Below are 19,810 nucleotides of genomic sequence, written 5' to 3' on the forward strand. Positions count from 1 at the left end.
CCCGCTGTTGGAAAATTAGTGCCAATATAACCCCATGGCCCTGCTAGGTATTCTCTTGATGTACCAGACGTGTAACCTCAGTGTGATGCCCACCCCAGTGTGCCCCAACGAACAAAGGCCAACCTCTGTCACAGTATATTGCACCTTAGAACAAATGTCAGCATGCTTCTGTTCTTCTGATGTGTCCCGACCCACCCCATGATCAATGATCCCACCTAGGCAAGACCCCCGAGTCCTGATAAACCCCACAAGTCCCCGGTGAGTAATGACGATATCACAAACCTAGAATTTATAGAGTATAATCATTTGCTCAAAGGAGCCTCAGTGACAGTTATTTCGTGCATGCTCAAAACAATATGTTATGTTAGATTAGTTCGTGTCTGCTCTGCTTCATTGTGACCTCACTCCCACCCCACCCGTACACAGGCAACTGGACCTCGTGGCACACGCCCTCCTGCCAACTGAACAACCAATCCAGCGGGAGCAACTTCATCCAAGACATATGTAGCCGAATGTTTTATCCAATCCTGTGTCCATGTAGTCCCCTATAGCATGTCGTCAGTTTTGACGCTTTTTACCTTTTTAAGCTGCCACATTTATAATGTTTGCCAGAGCGCTCTCGGGCAGCAGAGTTCTCTGGATGCCAATTTCATATAAACGACTAAACTATTGCAGCCTGTTCTCCTAGTCGCATTCCCCGCTGTGGTGTGCCTTATTCCTTTGGATTTTTGGACGTGTAAGTCGGGGAGTGGGCCTACAGGATATCCACAGGGTGGTATAGTGATTATGCCAATCCCCCTTCACATGTGCAGTCCGGTACTCTAGGAGGAAGTGTGCCTGCCGGAGCCTCTACACCACCAATGGTGTGGTGAACAAACTTCTAAGCACCCACTGTAATAGTGATCTCTCCATGTGCCTTTGCCTCTGTAGCCACAGTGTGCAGACGTCGTCCGTCACATAGCATCCAGTCACCATTCACCTTCTATGACAAAGATTGGCCTAAACTCACTGTGCACAACGAATGTCCAGGTGCAAATCTGTACCTTTATAGCCCACAGAGCCACCAGATGTTAGGACCGTGGTGTCCAGCTCAGCCGTCCTGCTCAGTAATTAAGCTGCGCAGCAGCCGCTCCTCTTAGGATTAGATCTCAATGCCCCCGGGGGCACCACATCAGGTGTTGACCATTGGGCTCCACGGTGTCATGGGGAACCCACTGACAGGGCGTTAATCTGCCTGCACAGCTCGTGGGCCCAGCCACCCCCCCACACCCTCCAAGCCTGGACCGTGTTTGGAAAGGGGGAGGGAGGTGGAAGCCGCTCGAACCTCACAAGCGTCAGCCCCCAGAGGCGAAGCCCTGCCACGGGTCACGCCGACCCGAACAGTGCAGCAAGCGGAGGAGAGTTTGCCAGTCCCTCGCCACCTCCAGGCTGGCCGGGCCACAATTCTCAGTCCACAGGGGACCGCACCAGCAGAGCATCTGCGCCCCGTGCACGCCTCAGCCACTCCACCTCGTATCACGGCTCTGCTGTGTCACTACAGGCTCCGCAAAGGGTTCCCAGTGCCGATGAATGCTGGAGTTAGGGCTGCCCCACACGGCCGACAGCAATAGCACAAACTCTCCTCCTTTCGTGGCCCAGCAGTGCCACCCACTCCGCGGCTGGGTGGAGTTTTCTCTGGAGCGCGCCACCGGCCTCGGCAGCCCCACGCTGTCCCTGCAGTTTCAGCAGGCTGATATCTCAGTCCCAGCTGATCGGATCTGTGCAGTTTTAAGGCTAGGTCAGCTGCAGTTGTTCATAGCCATGATTCTTGCAAATTCGTTGGGCTGGATGGCTCCAAACAGGATATTTTTTCAACCGTATGCACGGCCGGAGCAGAGGGATGCCATCTCGTGTGCGCGCAACAGTGCCCCCCAGCTTGCATTAAAGGTTAACCAAATTAGTCAAAAGGTTCCCTGCCACCAGCCATTTAGGGTAAGCTTGTCCGTGTAACAGAAATTTTACAGTGAGAATGAGAAAGGGGTTACGCTGTATCCCCCCGCCCTCCCACCGCTCCACATAAGGTGGGGTGTGCTGGTCTGACCAAAGTTTAGAGGACTAAAATAACCGTTCTGCCATTGGGAACTGTAGTTCTCACAAGGCTAGCCAGAGAAAATTGAACAGGGAGCCCAAAGGGCAACCCAGCAACAATAGGTTGTATATGCCAAAAGTTGTCACAGGATAAAATTAAAAGGACACTATGCAGAGTCTTAAAAATGACACCCATAAAAAGAGTTACATAATCTGTGGGTGTGTAAAGAGATGCCCACCCACTGAGGCACAGGGAAAACATATCCACTAGTCCAGCTAAAAGTTCTGGGGGTCTCACTAGTGATGGAGATTTTGCACTAAAGTTAAAATAGCTAAAATCCACAGATGATCCTGATATGCAATTAGTTTAATGAAGCCCGATTGCTACCACAGCAAATTTCACTTGCTTGACACCATCGCAATTTGTCTTTGTCATAGTCCTCTTAACCCATATTCACCCCAAATATGCTACCTCAGTGTTAAAAAGACAACAGGAACAAGGTCAGGCAAAGCACAGCCCAGCTTACAAGGCGGGCATACAGTGTCTGAATTTGCGTTTCAGTGCAGGTCAATTTACGTGATGAGGCAGGCAGAGAGCCCCCCAGTCCCCTAATTCCTAATTCAACATTTTCTTCAACAATTACATTGATACATACCTGTGATAATCGCACCATGAACAGGTTGTTGGGATCCTTGGCATGGTATTGTGCCAACTGCCTCAGCATGGCTGCCAGCCTGGCATTATTGGTACCTGTAACCAGAAAATGCTTGTGTTATTTTACAGACAAATTATCTGCTTCTTTGGTTGCTGGATCACATATGGCTCTATTTAACACTTCCCTTGAAAAGCATTCATCTAAAATTGGAAAATCCCCCAACAGCGTTCAAGAGGGTTCTGAGAAGCAAACTTAAATGTGCAACTTGTTTCACGCAAGTCTTTGACCAAACCCTTAATTGTAGATTGGCCAAGCAGTTATGATTAGACTGAGGAGGATGTAGGCTCGGTGTGAAGTAGTTAACTAGAGCAAAGTCAGTTAAGGATCAGCGTTCGACACAAGTGAGTAGAAATATATACTGTTTTAATAAACAGAGGCAAGAACTAAAATCAGCACTACTGGTAAGTGTAATCACTCAGCCATATGGAACTCTTGGTAACACAATGGGTTACATAATACTTCAGAACGCAAAACAATTAATCACAGGAATGTTCATTGTACTCGGCTAAAGTGGGGGGAAACAAAACGATTAGTCTAATTGTTTTTCAGCCTCAACATGGCTAGATTTTGGTACCAGCAGCACAGGAAGACCCTCTAAGGAGCAGCAGGTCGGAGTAGACTGACCCAGGTACAGAGTAAGGCCCTCAGGAACAGTGTGGTTAGTCTTTCAGGTCAGGCAGACTCTTTCTCGTGGAAAGAGATGGCGGCATGAGCAGAAAGCTGTTGAGGTCTCAAAACAGCTCTGAAGATACCAGAAGAGTTTCCAACTAAAAGGCAGGGAAAAAGTAAATGCAAAGCCACAGTCCAGTTCCAGTCAGGTACAGGCCAAATTTAGGCGACATCTCTGACCTCAGCAACAGCGATGGATGCAGAACGGGGCTCAACACTACTTGGTTCTGGTTCCACCAGTCCAGAGGTGGAAGGCACCTGGGTTTAGGTCTTCAAAGTCAATTTGAAGGCAGTGGTCTAAAATTGTGGTTGGCATGCTGGTTGCGGCAGCCAGGAGCCAGTAGGTCTCCGATGGTCCATCTTCAGATGCTTGGATCTTTGGGCTCCCAATGTCCAAAGTCTCCAGGTCCTGGCCTTGCATTCGAATTTTGGGGTATGAACTCCCCCAGGTCACCCATGGAAGAGCTCTGCAACATTTAAACATGTGGAGGCTGCTCTATCTGGGAAAGTCTGTCACCACACATTCTGCCCAGCAACAGCATCTACCGACCATGGCTGAAGTGTGGATTGGGACTAGCCAGTTTGAAAACCCAGTTCTCACATACAAAGCGATGACCACGAATTAACAGGCATATTTTTATGCAGCAATTTCCAACCAGAGAAGAAACATGGTACCAAGAGTGGGTCTTGTAACATGAGGAGCAGCCATTTTGGGAATATTGTACGGTCGGTGCACAAATAAAAAGATAACCGATCACTACCAACCACGTGTTCAGTCATATCGCAGAATGACAGGGATGTTATTAAAAGAAAAAGTAAAGGGTCACATAGTATCCGTTTGGCTCGGAGGATAGGTCAGGGGCAACGTGCTCGCATTTGGAAGCAAGATGACATGGAGCAATACTGGTTCAATACCCGGGTTTGCGCCTAGAAATGTCTGGGTATTAAGCAGGTTATAAATCATATCCCTGCATCACTCAGCTGAAAGTGACTTGTCCTACATTGCAAATATAAGGCGAAAAAAGAGGCGACTTTACCTGCACTAGTAGCCATAGTGACTGGATAGTAAACCCCAAATGAAATGAGAGAAGCAAACTAGTGAGGCAAAAGGGCCCTCTCACCCAAAAACCAATAACAAAGATCAAAAGCAGATATGCTAGGAGAGTCCATTTAAGTCAATAACCGAAAGTTGCACAAAGAAAATCCTCTGCTCACTCAACACGAAGCAACTCTGAAATACCACTCTTCCACAGCCGCAAAACCTGCTCTAGTGAAGCAAAGTCAAATGAACATCAGCAATGATCTTGTAAAGTATTATATAAAATAAAATGGATTACTAGCACGACAAAGGCTGCAGCTCAGGCTCAATACCTTCATGTTTCCATAAAACTATTAAAGCTGTTCTACCTGTCTGCAGGCCACTGTTCCACGAGCCAATGGTATGTTAACTGAATGTAAAAATCATGGAGGCCCAATACTTATTGCTTTTTTTCTAATTTACTGTCCCCTTTTTGCCCTAGAAGTCCTAAATTGGGGCATCAGTGTTGAAGAGTTAGGCAGTTTCTTTTTACAACTTTCCCGATTGACTTGAAAAGAAACCCCAGTATATCTGATATCGATTTGGATCCTGCCAGACTTTTTGGGAGGAGAGGTCAATTTAGACCAATTCACCTGCTCAACTTCTATCATTTGGGGTACACTAGTTAGTCTGTAAAGCAATTGTTAGGAGGACATTTCAGGGGGTTGAGAGAGTCTTGGAGGCACGGGGTCAAGAGAGGATGGTGGTTTGAAAGGTAAGAGCGAGTGGGTGGCTGGAAAGAGGTGCAGAGTGGGGAGACGAAAGTGAAGGAGAGCCAAGAGAGGGAAGTGGTGAGTGCCGCGAGAGAGAGGGGGTGTCGAGAGAAGTGGTGTTGTGAGGCGGGTCGAGAGGGGGTGGGGCAAGAGAGGAGTCGTCAAGGGGGGTCTATAGGGACAGGGATAAAATGGGGGGGAAATGGACTGAGTTTTGAGAGGGGATGATGAGAAACAGGGTGTTGAGAGTGGGGGGTCGAGAGAGAGAGGAGAGTCAATTATGGAGCTAATGGGTTTTGAAAGAGGGAGAAAGGGTCGAAAGTGAGGGAGAGGAGAGTCAAGAAAGGGAGAGTGGGGTATTGAGGGGGCTGAGAGCTAGGGGTATAGCGAGAGAGGGGGTTGAAAGAGGGAGACTGGGAGGTCAAAAAAGGGAGGGGGTCGAGAGAAGGGGTGGCGAGAGGGAGGGTCAAGAGAGGGAGAGCTGGGGCTTGAGAGAGTGGCATTCAAGAGAGAAGTTGTGGGGAGGGCGAGCACAATGTAGGGGTTAAGGGAGGGCAATGAAGGGGGCGAAGGCATAGAAGGCAAAGGGATGAAAATGGGGCAAGTGGGCAAAGAGACTGAAGATCGAACTGTGTTCAGGACTTCCATTCCTTAAATCTGGAACTCAATGCGATGAAGAGGCAAAACACTGAAAACGGCACCAAATAATTTGAAACCTCTAACCTAATGGCAAAACAGGATTCTAAACAAAATGCAGATCAGAGTTTTCATTCGTTTCTTCGATCTACACGTGCAGCTGACCTTCAGATGGCCGCCACCTTGGTTTGTGTACCCGTTGCCTAGCTAGAGGCCACGGTGATTGCAAGGCTCTGATTGGGCCACACGCTCCTTTTGTGTGTTCCGGTCTCGCCGGATGGCGCTAGCCGGTCTGGTGCTTCTAAGCCTATTTAAGGCCACACGTCTGTCTGAGGGTGTCCGTGCTGTGACTGTTAGGCAAAGATTGTATTCCGTACCCTCTGGGAACACTACAAACTATGATTACAGGTATAGGCAACCCAGCCTTTGGTATAAGCTTGTACTACACAGTTTTGGTAGCGTGTTGAGCAGCCATGCTTATCTCAAGAAGGGAAATGTGAGCTCTAGTGGAGTTACAAAGATTCACAGTTACAGGTATTCAAATAAATAAGGTTTCTTGCATAAACAATTAATCTATTTATCAGTCAGTTATAAAGCCTTCTTCAGAAGGGAGCAATAGAATAGTAACACAAATACACTTCAATACTATACACCCTGAGTTTCTTGGTCAGACAAGGCCCTTTTGGGATGGCCCACAGACAACCTACACCCTCAGGTGACTTCATTAACAAGGGTGCTGGGGACATTAATACCTTACTGTTGGCATACAATCTTTAAAAAGTAAGTAAAAGGCAAAGGTTATTAGAACAGAAGAATTTACAAATATTCATAAGCAGGGCAAATACTTTCAAATAGCACTTAGAAGAGTCCTTCAATTCAATAGGCTAAACCAAAGTCAATAGTCCATTCCCAAGCTGGCGAAATCCAGTGTCGGCGATGTCCACTGAAAACCGCGATGGCATGATCAGATGCAAAATCGCCCTATTGGAAGATATCCATACCCTCCTGTTTTTTTGTCATCCGGCAGAAACTCCAGAATGTGGGCCCATCTTGTACTACAACTCACGATCATAACGTGCAAGAATGGCCACTGCGTTTGCAGCCCACATATCCGTGGCTGGGATGGTAATGAGCTTCTTGCCAAAGGCATCCATGTGTTTTCCATCCTTGTCAGGGTAAGGGAGCAGGACAATGAGTTGGCTGACCTCTTCCTGGCAGCAGCGGAAACAGTCTGGTGTAGGCCGAGTGCAGAGGCAGGCGGGAGCACTCTCCGTGGCCCTGTACTTTTTGTCGAAACAGTCCTTTGCAGGTGCAGTTGCAGGGTGAGCCAAGTTCACAGCCATCCTCCCAGACATCCTCCAACAGCGGGAGGGACATAACTGATTTTCTGCACAAGTGCGTGGAAGGCCCCCACCTCATTGGGGGGCATCCCTAATCAGGATATCATTCGGTTCCCCATCGGCCATGATGAAGTCTTCCAATTCGTCAGTGTGGGACGAATGCATGGATGCCACATCCTCCAGGTGGTTTGGATCTGTGTCTGTCCCTGTATCCGACAGTTGCTGTGGTGTAGGGGAGGACTGGTCCAAAAGACCCCTCTCGCCTGCGTTCCCTCCCCAGGTGAGGGCTATGGCTCATTGGGCGTTCCCTCATGCCACCCGGGCCCAGGTGGTGGAGGGCTCACCCACTGGAGACATTGCCCACACGTATCAATTGCCCATACAAATTTAGCTAGGCCCAGAAACCATTATTCTATCTGGTAAAGATTGTGTGAGCTCAGCGCACTGTAGCGCGGCCCCCACCCTTGGAGGTTTCATCCCTGTTGCCGCAGCACCCTGGCAGATCCGCTGCGATCACGTTCCCACGAGCAAGACGGACATGAGGTAGCGCAATACGCTAACATTGTAACAATTCACCTCCCGCAGTGTACTAGCGCTATCAGCATGACCCGGCCAGCAGGCCTGAACAATGAGAAGAACGGTAAAATGGTCATCTGATGGCAGACAGTCTTAGTATATGTGTATATAGTAATGTCAAGACCACTTGCAAAGTATACTTTCTTCCACAGAATCTCTTATATTACAAACGTCTGCAGAATGTATTAAAATGAGAGAGCATGCTCCCATGATATAAGTAATGGCGGGCTCACACCATTACAGGTGAATACTAATAATAAAGGAACGCTCAAGGGATCGGTTTGTTGCATGTATCACTGGGCGACCTACCTCCCATGGTTTTGCGTCATAACTAAGCTAATGCTGCTAGAGTACACGAGAAAGCGAATGCATTTATACTATGAACTCACGTGAAGGATGCACGAGAATGTACTTATCATGTAGGTATGTCTAAGCCCCTTATGTGCCACCACCGTCACGTACAGTGGCGGGTCGTTTTCTATGTACTCCACCGACCCAACTACTACCTCATTTACTGCAAATGTATATGCATGTAACTAAAATATTGTAGCTGCTAGAATATAATGTACAAATATGGTGCGCAGACTGGATAGAATCGAGATACATCCAGCAAAGTTTAAATGCATGTCTTGAAGCGATTTTGAATAAGTATTATAGAAAGTGTTCAAATGTTTGTGATGTCTTTACCTACATTCGGCAACACACGAGGGAGATACCTTTGTGAATGCGTACAAGGCCATTCCCCCTCCCACCATGCGAAGGCTGCCAAGGCATGAGAACAGAGGCCCGCTCTGCGCTATCCCACCTCCCCCGACCGGACTGGAGCCGCTTCAAAGATTTGTAGCCCCACTGCAGCACCCAAGGCCGCGACCAGCCACCTGCATTATTTACAGCACAGCAGTAAACCTTTGTTTAAACTCACGCGCCCCCTCGTAAACCCCACAACCCACCGGACCGTCTTAGACTTATAGCCCTGGGCTATCAGGACACCCAACACTTTGACAACACACAGCGGGACATCCATAACAACTTCTAACAAGACAGAAAGACCTGTACCACCCGTCCCAGGCCCCGAAGCTTAGCCCCTCGACCTATGGCCCCGGTCAACAGGACAAGGGTAACCAGGCCTCGATGTATTACCTCCAGACCTCTCACAAGGTGCATTTCTCCTGTGTTGCATTAACCTATAGCCTAAACTATTGAAAGATTTACTAAAGAGAATAACAATGTAAATGACTGGATGACTGCGGTGTGCATGGCTGAGGGCAAGTAAGTCAGGAAAGGCATTCGTCTCTGCCACAAGCTGCCTTGGCACACCAACACCGCCCGGATGAACTCAAGCCGACCTGCCAGGCCCAGCCCCACCCACGAGGGTGACCAGTGACGTCCTCCAGCCAAGACCAACCACGCCGCAGCAGCACCTATAGTTAGTCGTCGCCACCCAATCCCAATGAACTTGTGCCCCCTATAGTATGTAGGTTTTGATGACGTTTTTTGTAAATATATACGCCTGTCTTTGCTATTGTCAGACAGAGCGCTCTCGGAGTTTGCAGAGTTCTTTGCATGCCCAATTCTGATTGATAAACTCCCATTTACGCTCACCCGCACTCTGTCTTGGCCTTATTCCCATTTTGGGAGAGTTCTTTATTGTCTCTCATTGCGGGGAGGATCGTGCTGTTTGGGGACGCTTGCTTTCAGTGGTGACCCCGATAGCGTGATTTTTATTCCTTCCTAACTCCTTATAACCGTCCCCTTCTGGCACGAGAATCTCCGGTCGAAAAGGGATACGCACGGTGAGCCGGCTCCGGGAGGCTGCCCGCCAACGGCGACCGGTACACTAAGAAGTGCGCACTCAATAGAGAGGGGGTACGGGATCCCGGTTGAAAAATCCCCTTTGAGTACCGCTCGCTGGAGCCGGGGCTGACTGTTGAGCTGACGGCGACACTGCCTGGACGGACCCAGTTTCGGAGACTATCGGTTCAAGACGGGCACGTGAGTACTGAGTGCGAGCGATCCTAAAGGGAGCGGGGAGTGAAGTGTAGGACAGGACACGAAGAGGGGGTACGTAGATCTACTAAGGATCATCTTAAATTTTCCTTGCTTTTTCTTTGCATATGGCCATTAGGACTAAGAGGTGAATAAGAGATAAAAGTGACGGGAACCTAGCTCCGAAAGGGGGTGGAAGGCGGCGCCGCATAGTGCTATCTTGACTAGTACTGGGAATATATGAAGAAGTGGAGTATAAAATAAAAGTGTTCAGCAAAAGGGGACACAGAGTACATTAGTGATCGCTATTACACTTTTCCTTTCTTTTCTTAAGGGTAGGGGGGGAGAACATAGAACTGTGATCAGCACAAACTTAGGGAGACAGTAAGAGAAAAATAGTCCTATTAGAGGGGGGGGGGGAACAGGTTAATATCTATATATATATACGCATCTAGATATTCAAATAAGACGAATAGGGACAGCCGGCTAGGGAGGAAAGGGAGGGCAGCTTGAATGGTGAATGGTGCCAAGAGGTGTGTGCACCTCGTATGTGCTAGAAGAGATTTTGATGTTGTGATTGTGTGAGCGGTTATAAATGCGTAATAGTTAAATGGTCATGATAAGTGCGGTCGGATAAAACCTTTTTCCCTCTTCAGATAACGTCAATATAGTGAAGTGAGTGAGTACCTCTTTGATTTCCAGGCTGACATTGTCAAAATAAAAGGAGGGGTTGCTCTTGTATGTGCCCCTCAAGGAGAATAGAATAGACATTGTGTACGGCCAGTTTAGTATTGTGCAGTCAGGGAGGGGAAGAGCCCAAAGGGACCCGACATTGAATGTGAAGTAAAATATACAATTCATATTGATACTACATTTACATTGTAGTGCAAACACACTGAGAAACACCAGCACTAGGAGGGCACAGAGATGGGGGCTGAAACACCCTTATCACATATTTGTAAGAATCTCCCGGGATACGTGGAGCGGATTAAAAAATATCACGACCAATGGGTGACCGAGCTAAAGGGGGAGGGGTTACCGCAGATTTGGCCCGAGGGAGGGTCATTTGATAAAAGTGTTCTGGATACGGTGGCCACGTGTATTTTTCTAAAATACAAAGGAAAGCAGCTGCAAAATAGGAGGGAAATATTAGATCTTTGGAGGTTATTTGAAGAGATACCACCGCCTAAGACACCAGCACCAAATCCTGATCTCCCGTCCACCACAGACAATCCACTACTAGTACAAAGAGATGTCAAAGAAGGCTCAAGTGTAGCGCCACCAGTAGAGGTAATAAGTTTATACCCGATAATAAAGAAGCCTGTGCCCGCAGAGGGGTACAGTGACCCCACTTACATACCTCCCCCGAAAGACACTACACCCCACCGGCCCACGGCACCTCCGCCATATGAAAGCACGAGGGAGCGAGCCCAGGCAGGCACACAAAGGGTAGATATAGAGAAGCTCACAGATGATTTGGAATCAAGACTGACGATAGCAAAGGATGAGCTCTCGAGGATAAAAGACATATGCGAACGAACAGCACTAGATGCAACTAGATCAGGGCGTACGTCCAGAGCGCCAGGTGAAAATAGAAAGCCCGAGGAGGGGTGGAAAAAGGGCGAGATTTTGTTCAGAATTGAGGAAGAACCAACACGAATAATAGAAGTAGGGCCTAGGGAGGGAGATGTTGCAAGCGAAGAAAGGCTTGGGGGAATTAGAGAGGAATTGCTGTGTGATATAAGGGACGAAGTAGAAGAAAGCGACAGGTTGAGTATGGCGATGGGAGGGGGAAGCGAGGGGGAGGAAGGTACGTGTTCACTGAGAACCCTGGATGATGAGTGGACGGGGCGACTAAGGAACAGAGTGGGAAAAATGGCATCACTGGGAACATCAACAGCCAAAACGGGTCCGGACGGAACGACAAAAGGAAGGCTACAGCTCCCGTTGATACACAGGGGAGGAGGGAGGCCTAACTATATCCCATGGGCGCAGATGGATAAAGCCAATTTATTAAAGCTATTGCCCCCGTTGTCAGGTGGGGCAAGTAAGTGGATATATGCCTTTGAGAAACATACTGCTGGGGTGCCCCTAGCCATAGGAGATGTAAAAAGTCTACTCGTATCAGCAGTGGGCGATCAGGCTGAAAGGGTATGGGTTAAGGCCGGTTTCCCGGGAGTGACGTTAGACTGTGACCGCCATGATGGGGCCTCCTTCAATACAGTGCGTGCTAGGGTGTGGGATGCCTTACGCGACACATTCCCAGATACACCGGACTTACAGTCAGTGATGCAGTGTACAATGAATGATGGGGAAGAGGCTATGGATTACATTTTTCGGGTCCAAGAGATGTGGAGAGCAGAAACGGGCACACCCTGGTATCAATCGACATCTTTATTTTATTTTATTATAAAGAGAGGGCTCCCAAAGGAAGTGCAGAAGGCGCTTGACAAGATAGCAGGTATTGAAGCAAAGGGATGGCCAGAAATTCAGAGCATAATAGTACACCATTGCAAACGAATCAAGGAGAGGGAGAAGGAGGTGGCGCAGAAAAGATTGGCAGACGAGGCAAAGTTAGTACAGTCAAAGTTAGTGAAGGTTGCAGCAGCAGTAGCCGCGCTCCCACACAGTAGAGAGGGAGATGATGAGGAGGAGGGGCTAGTAGCACTCCAAGGAAGGGTAGCAACTAATTGGGCGGGAACAGCACAACGGCAGTGGACAGAGCAGGAGCAAGGTGGAAGTCCGCAGTGGCAAGAGTGGACCCCTCGAGGGGGACGAGGTGGGTACAGGGGCCGGAGAGGAGGCGGACAGGGGTATGGGGGAATGGGAGGAAATGGATGGCAGGGTCCCAGGGGCCCCCAGGGGAGTTGCTGGAACTGTGGACGATGGGGACATTACTCCAGGGAGTGCAGAAGTAGACAACACAATGGGTTCCAGGAGGAGGAGAATTATGGTCATCCACACCCGGGAAGCCCATATGGTCTCCCAATGGGACAGCAGCAACTAAGAAACCCCGGCCAGGGTACCACGGGTCAGCAACAGGGACACCAGTATAGGACACAGAACCACCCCCAAAACAATGACAGTATGCAATACACACCAGGTAACCCTTTCGCGACAACAGCAAACGGGGCCCCCGCGCCAGCACCTTACAACGGCATGTTAGTGGTGTCAGGGAATGTCTTTAGTGAGGGAGGGGCAACGAGATACCCCGCATAGGACAGCCCACAGAGAACACTTGCGTGTCCAGTTCTATCCACCACCTACAATGCAGCAGAGGAACCATTGGTAGGGGCGCAGATAGGAGACAAGCAGTTTATATTCATGGTTGATTCGGGAGCGGAGAAATCATGTATCAGAGAGGGCCGATTCCCGTTATCTAACAGGAAGTTAGAGACGCAGGGGTTCTCTGGGGCTGTAGTTGAAGTTCCTTACACAGAAGCTTTGGATGTAACAGTGAGGGATAAGACGGTGAAGGCACCCTTATTGTATTACGAACATTCCCCAATTAACTTGCTAGGGAGGGATCTCCTGAGTAAACTCAACATGACCATATCATTCACCGAGAGAGGGATAGTGTGTTCCACACCCGGGATATGCCCCTTGCGTGCGATGTTGGTAGTGCAAGCCTACACAACCACGCAGGAAATACAAGGGCTGCCACAAAATGAGGAAATGTTTATCAAAGGGCTGAAGACTCTGGCCCTCATAATTCCCGAGCTAAGAAGCACAGACTGGAGAATTCCGGCGGAATTCCTCTTCCGCCCCATAGTGTGTCCCAACACAGCACCAGGATCCGTGGTATCATTAGACTTGCACGCTGTACAAGTGTCAGCAAAAAGGATCGCTGTGATTGGAGTAGACGAGGAAGGGTGCGAGTGGCGCACAGTGCTGTGCACAAACGCCAACATCGCCCTACGAGAGGTAACAGATGAGGATCTCTTTTCAGACTCAGAAGGGGATGGTGAGATAGTGATGGAAATAGCGATGCCCTGTGATATTTTAATACAAGCAAGGGAGACCCCCGTCCAATTGATGACAGTGGTAGGAGCACCACCGTCATTTTTTGATGACGACATGAGGCTCGTACCAGACAACCTATGGACAACAGGCCCCCATGATGTGGGACTGTTGCACGGAGTACAACCTGTGGTAATAAAAGTAAAGCCAGGAGCAATTTTACCGCGAGTTAAACAGTATCCTTTGTCTCGTGAAGCTGAAGAAGGGATAAAAGACAATAAATGCCTTACTAGCACAAGGGATAATAGTGCCTTCAAACTCCCCATGTAACACTTGTATTTATCCAATCAAAAAAGCAAAAGGGGGGTCTTGGAGGATGATACAGGACTTACGCCCCCTCAATGATGTAATTCAGAAGGAGTTCCCTCTAGTCCCTAACCCGGCATCAATACTATGCAGCATCCCGAAAGAGGCATCACATTTCACAGTGGTAGATTTGAAAAACGCATTTTTCTCCATACCCCTGGCTGAAGAGAGTAGATATCTTACCGCCTTCACACTGGGGGGTAAAAGATATGAAGATTGCAGATTACCACAGGGTTACTGTGAGAGCCCGAGCATCTTCAATCGCGTATTACATGAAGACCTAGGAAACCTATCAGTTGAGAGCACCATTATTCAGTACGTAGACGATTTACTAGTCTGCGCACAAAACGAAGAGAAATGCCAAACAGATTCCATAACATTACTGACTTTGCTGGCCAACAAGGGGTACAAAGTGGACAAGGGAAAGCTACAATACTGCCTGACAGAGGTCCTGTACCTAGGACAGTTGATTTCAAAAGATGGGAAAAGAATAATACCAGACAGAGTAGAAGCCATAAGATCGGTAGGTGAACCCACAACAGTAAAAGATATGCAGAAATTTTTGGGAATGTGCAATTACTGCCGAGCATGGATATTAGATTATGCAGCATACACCAGGCCCCTATTACAAGCATTAAAGGTGGCCCAACAAGAGAACAGGAAGATGGAATGGACGGAAGAGATGAGCGCCTCTTTCCGAACATTAAAAGATTTGATTTCAAGCGCTCCAGTACTCGCAAACCCTGATTATGGACGCAAATTTTACCCATTCTCACACTGCAAAGAAACACTGATGACAGCAGTCCTGACACAAAAAACGTCCTTAGGACACAAGCCATTGGCTTACTATAGTGGTACTTTAGATGCCGTGATGCAGGGCCATTTCGCGTGCGAGCAATCACTCGCTGCAGCCGCGTTCGCGATTGAGAAAAGTGCCACCATAGTAATGGGTTGCCCGGTGACATTGTTTGTGGAACACTCACTATTTGCAATATTAGAAAGATCAAAAAGCACACTGACCACACAGCGGGCGACAGCCTACGAGATTATATTGTCCAGCGCCAACATCCATATAGTGAGATGCAAGACAGTGAACCCCGCCACATTCATTACAGAAGCGTGTACACTAGAGGACATGCAGAACCACGATTGTGCAACCTACACAGGAGAAAGAGGGGAGTGCACAGTGGTGTGTGAGAACCCTCTAAGCGAGGGGGAAGTGTACTTTGTGGATGGGTCTGCATCAATTGACGTGGACACAGGAGAAAAACACGTTGGCATGGCAGTAGTGAGGTTAGAAGACGGTGAGTATGAAACACTGGTACAGTACCGCCTCCCATCACATTACTCCGCACAGGCAGCAGAACTGATTGCGCTCATAGAAGCACTACATGCAGCAAAGGGTTGTGCAGTGACAATATACACAGACTCAGCTTACATGACAACGACAGTACATGGAGGCCTAGCAAGATGGGGGCGTAGGGGCTTTAGGCGGGCAGATGGAACACCTGTACAGCATGCAGAATTGTTGAAAGAGTTAATTGAGGCCCTGCAAAACCCCACTGCAGTAGCAATAGTAAAGTGCCAAGCACATACATCCAACACAGATGTTGTGTCTTTAGGGAACGCGGCAGCGGACGCTGCCGCCAAGGAGGCTTCCTATTTTCAGAAAAATTACACAGGTGAGTACATGCTTAAAAACAAGAGAAACGAAGAGCCCCCAGAAGGATATAATATGATGCCCATACCACAAATAATAGAATTACAAGAAGGAGCCAGTGCAGAGGAAAAATTAATGTGGACAAAACGAGGGTGCAGCAAGTCAGGAACAGACCTGCTGTGGAGGCAAAATAACTCGGGGAAGGTGGTAATGCCAATCCAGCTACTAGAGATTGCATTTCAACAGCTACACTTCCCTGCACATAACACCAAACAGCACATCGCAGCAGAAATACAGGAAGAATGTTCGTGCCCTGCCTCCAGGAGCATGTGTCTCGATTGGCAATGGAATGTACAACATGCCAAATATACAATTCAGGAATGACATTACGCACTCTCCGGGGAACAATTCCTAAACCCATTGGCCCATTCAAGGAACTACATATAGATTACGCAGACATGGGGGAAAGGTGTAATGGCGCACGGTACATGATTGTGGTTGTGTGTCCATTTTCAAGGTGGGTGGAAGCAGGACCCTGCGCGCGACCCGATGCCAAGAGCGCCGCCAAGTTTCTAGTAAGGGAAGTATTCCCGCGCTGGGGAATTTGTGATGTGATCCGCTCAGACAATGGCACTCATTTTGTGAATGAGCTTTTTAAGGAAGTGACTACATTGTTGGGAATAAAACATAAATTATGCTCAATTTATCATCCTCAAAGTAATGGCGTAGTGGAAAAGATGAACGGACTGTTGAAGGGCAGGTTATCAAAATTATGCTTCTCATTAAAGAAAAATTGGATTTACTGCCTACCCCTTGCGCTATTTGAATTACGAAACCAGCCAAGCAAAGACCACCATTTGTCCCCGCACGAGATCGTGACTGGGAGACGGATGAACACAGCACATTCACCACTGCGCGAACACTCAGACGCTCACAGAAGCGCCGCGATATTGGGAGAAGAGTTCACAGACTATTTAAAGAAATTGACAAGGGCAGCGCGCGTGATATCAAAGCAACTGTCCCCACCCTTCACTAGGGAAGAGGGAAATGTAACAGGCGCTGTCACGGAGCCAGGGAAACAGCTACAGCTAATGCCAGGCGACTGGATTTATGTCAGAAGCTTTGTGCGTCGGTGGAATGCACCACGATTCCATGGCCCATACGAAGTAATATTTTGCACGCCCACTGTAGTAAAGGTCAAAGGGTTGAGGTACTGGGTGCACTTGACCGATGTACGAAAGGCATATAGCAACGTACAAGAGGAGGTAGATGAGGAGGCACAGACAACAGCAAACGCTGCAACTGAGTAGAATGACTGAATATGAACTTGTGTGTATGTGATGGTACCAAACTTGAATAAATGCACAATGAAAAAAAAAAAAAAAAGGAACAGTTTTTAACTTTTATCTTGTTGAGTGTATATATATATATATATATATAATGGAATGCAAAATTATAAGTTTGTATACACCCTTGTCTGTGAATACCCCTCCCCGTATCCCCACCCACCTCCATTCCCCGTCACATGTATATTGGCACTACTGGTGCTAGCAAAATGTTAACATGTATGCACTCAATGCACTTTTATATCTTAAACAGGAGCTTCCATGGCATCTAACGGGCAGCCTGCAACGGATAGATTTACTAGAATTAGAGAGTGGTTAACTGAGAAATGCATATATTCGTATGAATGTGGACTATCTGCGTGCATCGTATTGTTTTTCACATTGCTGTTTGGTCTGGTTGCATACTGGTTCATAGCGTTCATCTCTATCGAGATGAACGAGGGGGGAGGGAGTAACACAACTACTGAGACCAATACAACTGCAAGTGTCAATGCCATTACAAGGGAAGGTGATTTTTTGATATGGGATGGAACTAAACTTGTGTGGGGCTACTATACTACGTCATCCAATGTTGTCATCTCACAAGATGGAGGGCCAAAGGGTAAAAAGCAAAATAACACACTGTCCCCACCTGAGATATCTAATTACAATGCTCATAGCTTAAACGACCGAAATCCCTCTGCCATATCCTGGTTGTATAAAACCCCCACCAGCCAACCTGCCCCCATGGCCGTAGACAATCAAAGAATGAGAGCAACACATGAAACATTATATGATGACTGGGTGAAGGGGGGTGGGAACGAGAAAGGGGGGTTTGTCTTGCCCTTCGTTCAGGAGGTTGGGAAGCGCCAAAGGAACAAGAATAGTAGACGGAAGAGGGAAACAGGGAGGAGGAAGTATGATGAGTACTATGGGCTAGGTCTAGATAAAATGGAAGACCCACGACACCCCCACCAAACAAATAAGTGGTATGCAGATATGAGTGCCACAGCTAAGCAAACAATAAACGAGAGCTGTTATGTCTGCTCCCTTATTCCTCACGCATCAGGTACACCCAAAGTACTGTTACCCAAAGAGTTGCCAGTTATAGATGCCCAATGTCTCCTTCATCTTACGTTATGCAGAATTAAGAACACCTTCCAGGCACATGAAGTGACTTTTCGGATGCTACAGAACGAGAAAACGTGCTATCCAAAACCGGCAGGGGTGGTATGTCTGAAGGAACCATTTTTTGTAATTGGAGGGACACTTTTTTCTGACAACAAGTGGAAGAACGAAGAAGTAATGTGCAAAGCTGAAGCACTGAGGGGTGTGGCGCCGGTGAAGTTGCAATGGATAGAAGAAACGTGCACACCCGTGTGGAAGGAACACATTTCAAAATTAACCTGGGTTACGCCCATCGAAAAGCCTTTCAAGCTGCAGAGTGAAATAGACTATGAACTATGTTTCGAAGGAGAGGGGAAAACATCCATGGGGACGAACAAGAAGTGCAACAAAACCCTCACCATTCCAGATCTAAGAAAAGGGACTGCGGCCCTCATGGACACGTACTGGGTATGTGGCAACCAGGCATACCTACACCTCACCCCGTCATGGAGTGGCAGCTGCTCAATGGCCACTCTGCACTCAGCGCTAATGGTGATACCAGAAAGCCACATTGGTGGAAGCAGAAGGACACAGGAACGCACGCAACAGAGTGTGGCCCAACCAACTGCAGAATCACAAATGTATGTCCTGTCTTCTGGAAACAAAGGAGAGGTGCTAACCCGTCACAGACGAGCATCAAATTACATCTCACCAGCATCATCAGAACTATTGGCTCAGATCCCAGACAAATATCGATTATTCAGCTCAGCAGAAACATTTTTTGCCTCACTCGTATCAAGTGTCCAAGCAAGGGCAAACGCAAAATGGCTTCAGATAACCCGTTGGGAATTGATTCAGCTGGCAAACGACACTGAAGAAGGATTTAACATAATAAAGGTCGAATTGAGAGCTCTGCGACTGATGACCATGCAAAACAGGTATGTCCTGGACCTGTTGACGGCGATGGACGGCGGTGTTTGCCGAAAAATAGGAAGTGCCTGCTGCACTTTCGTACCTTCTGAAGACGCAGAGAACGGCTCCCTGTCCCATGTGATCGAAGCAGTCCACAACCTAGGAGAAAAAATGAAGATGGAAGGCGGAGCAGAAGATAGTACATGGTTCGATAACATCTTCTCCTGGGTCCCCTCATGGCTTGGAACAACTGTGAAATTTTTGATGCCAGCTGTGGTGTTCCTCCTTTTGATTTTCTGCCTGTGCCAGGTGGGTCTTCGAGTCTGTGCTAGCGCAGTACCAAATGGTGCAATGATGATGGTGACAATGGGCAACTCACACGGTACAATAAAAACAATGCAAGAAGCACAAATACAAACAGGGATAGATAACACACCCAGGTACCAATTGGTGCCCATGTATCACGACAAGGATATTGTAGATAAGCTGTGGCACAACACCATCAAAGAGCCCCGCATACTAGAATGGTACGAGGAAGTTTGGGTGGATTTGGAGGGAGATGGTGGGTGTATATATCTCACGTGTACTCCAGATGAATACGCCAGGAGAGGTGAGAGCTTAAGGGGAGTGTGCAGAGCATGGATGCCTATCAAAGGAACTCCTGCATGGGATGAGGCGGTTATGGACGAAGCAGAATGT

General features: G+C 48.0%; 1 protein-coding gene across 1 annotated transcript in view; it reads right to left on the reverse strand.

Moving 5' to 3' along the window:
• PSMD2 (proteasome 26S subunit ubiquitin receptor, non-ATPase 2) overlaps nucleotides 1–19,810 on the reverse strand; it is a 674,802-nt gene that overhangs the window by 122,630 nt on the left and 532,362 nt on the right. Inside the window, exon 18 of the mRNA XM_069618807.1 lies at nucleotides 2,724–2,818. Within this exon, the coding sequence (XP_069474908.1) occupies nucleotides 2,724–2,818 (95 nt within the window). The remainder of the gene's footprint in view (nucleotides 1–2,723; nucleotides 2,819–19,810) is intronic.

Source organism: Ambystoma mexicanum, chromosome 10 (assembly GCF_040938575.1).
Source record: "Ambystoma mexicanum isolate Mex_15411 chromosome 10, UKY_AmexF1_1, whole genome shotgun sequence".
NCBI classification, from domain to species: domain Eukaryota; kingdom Metazoa; phylum Chordata; class Amphibia; order Caudata; family Ambystomatidae; genus Ambystoma; species Ambystoma mexicanum.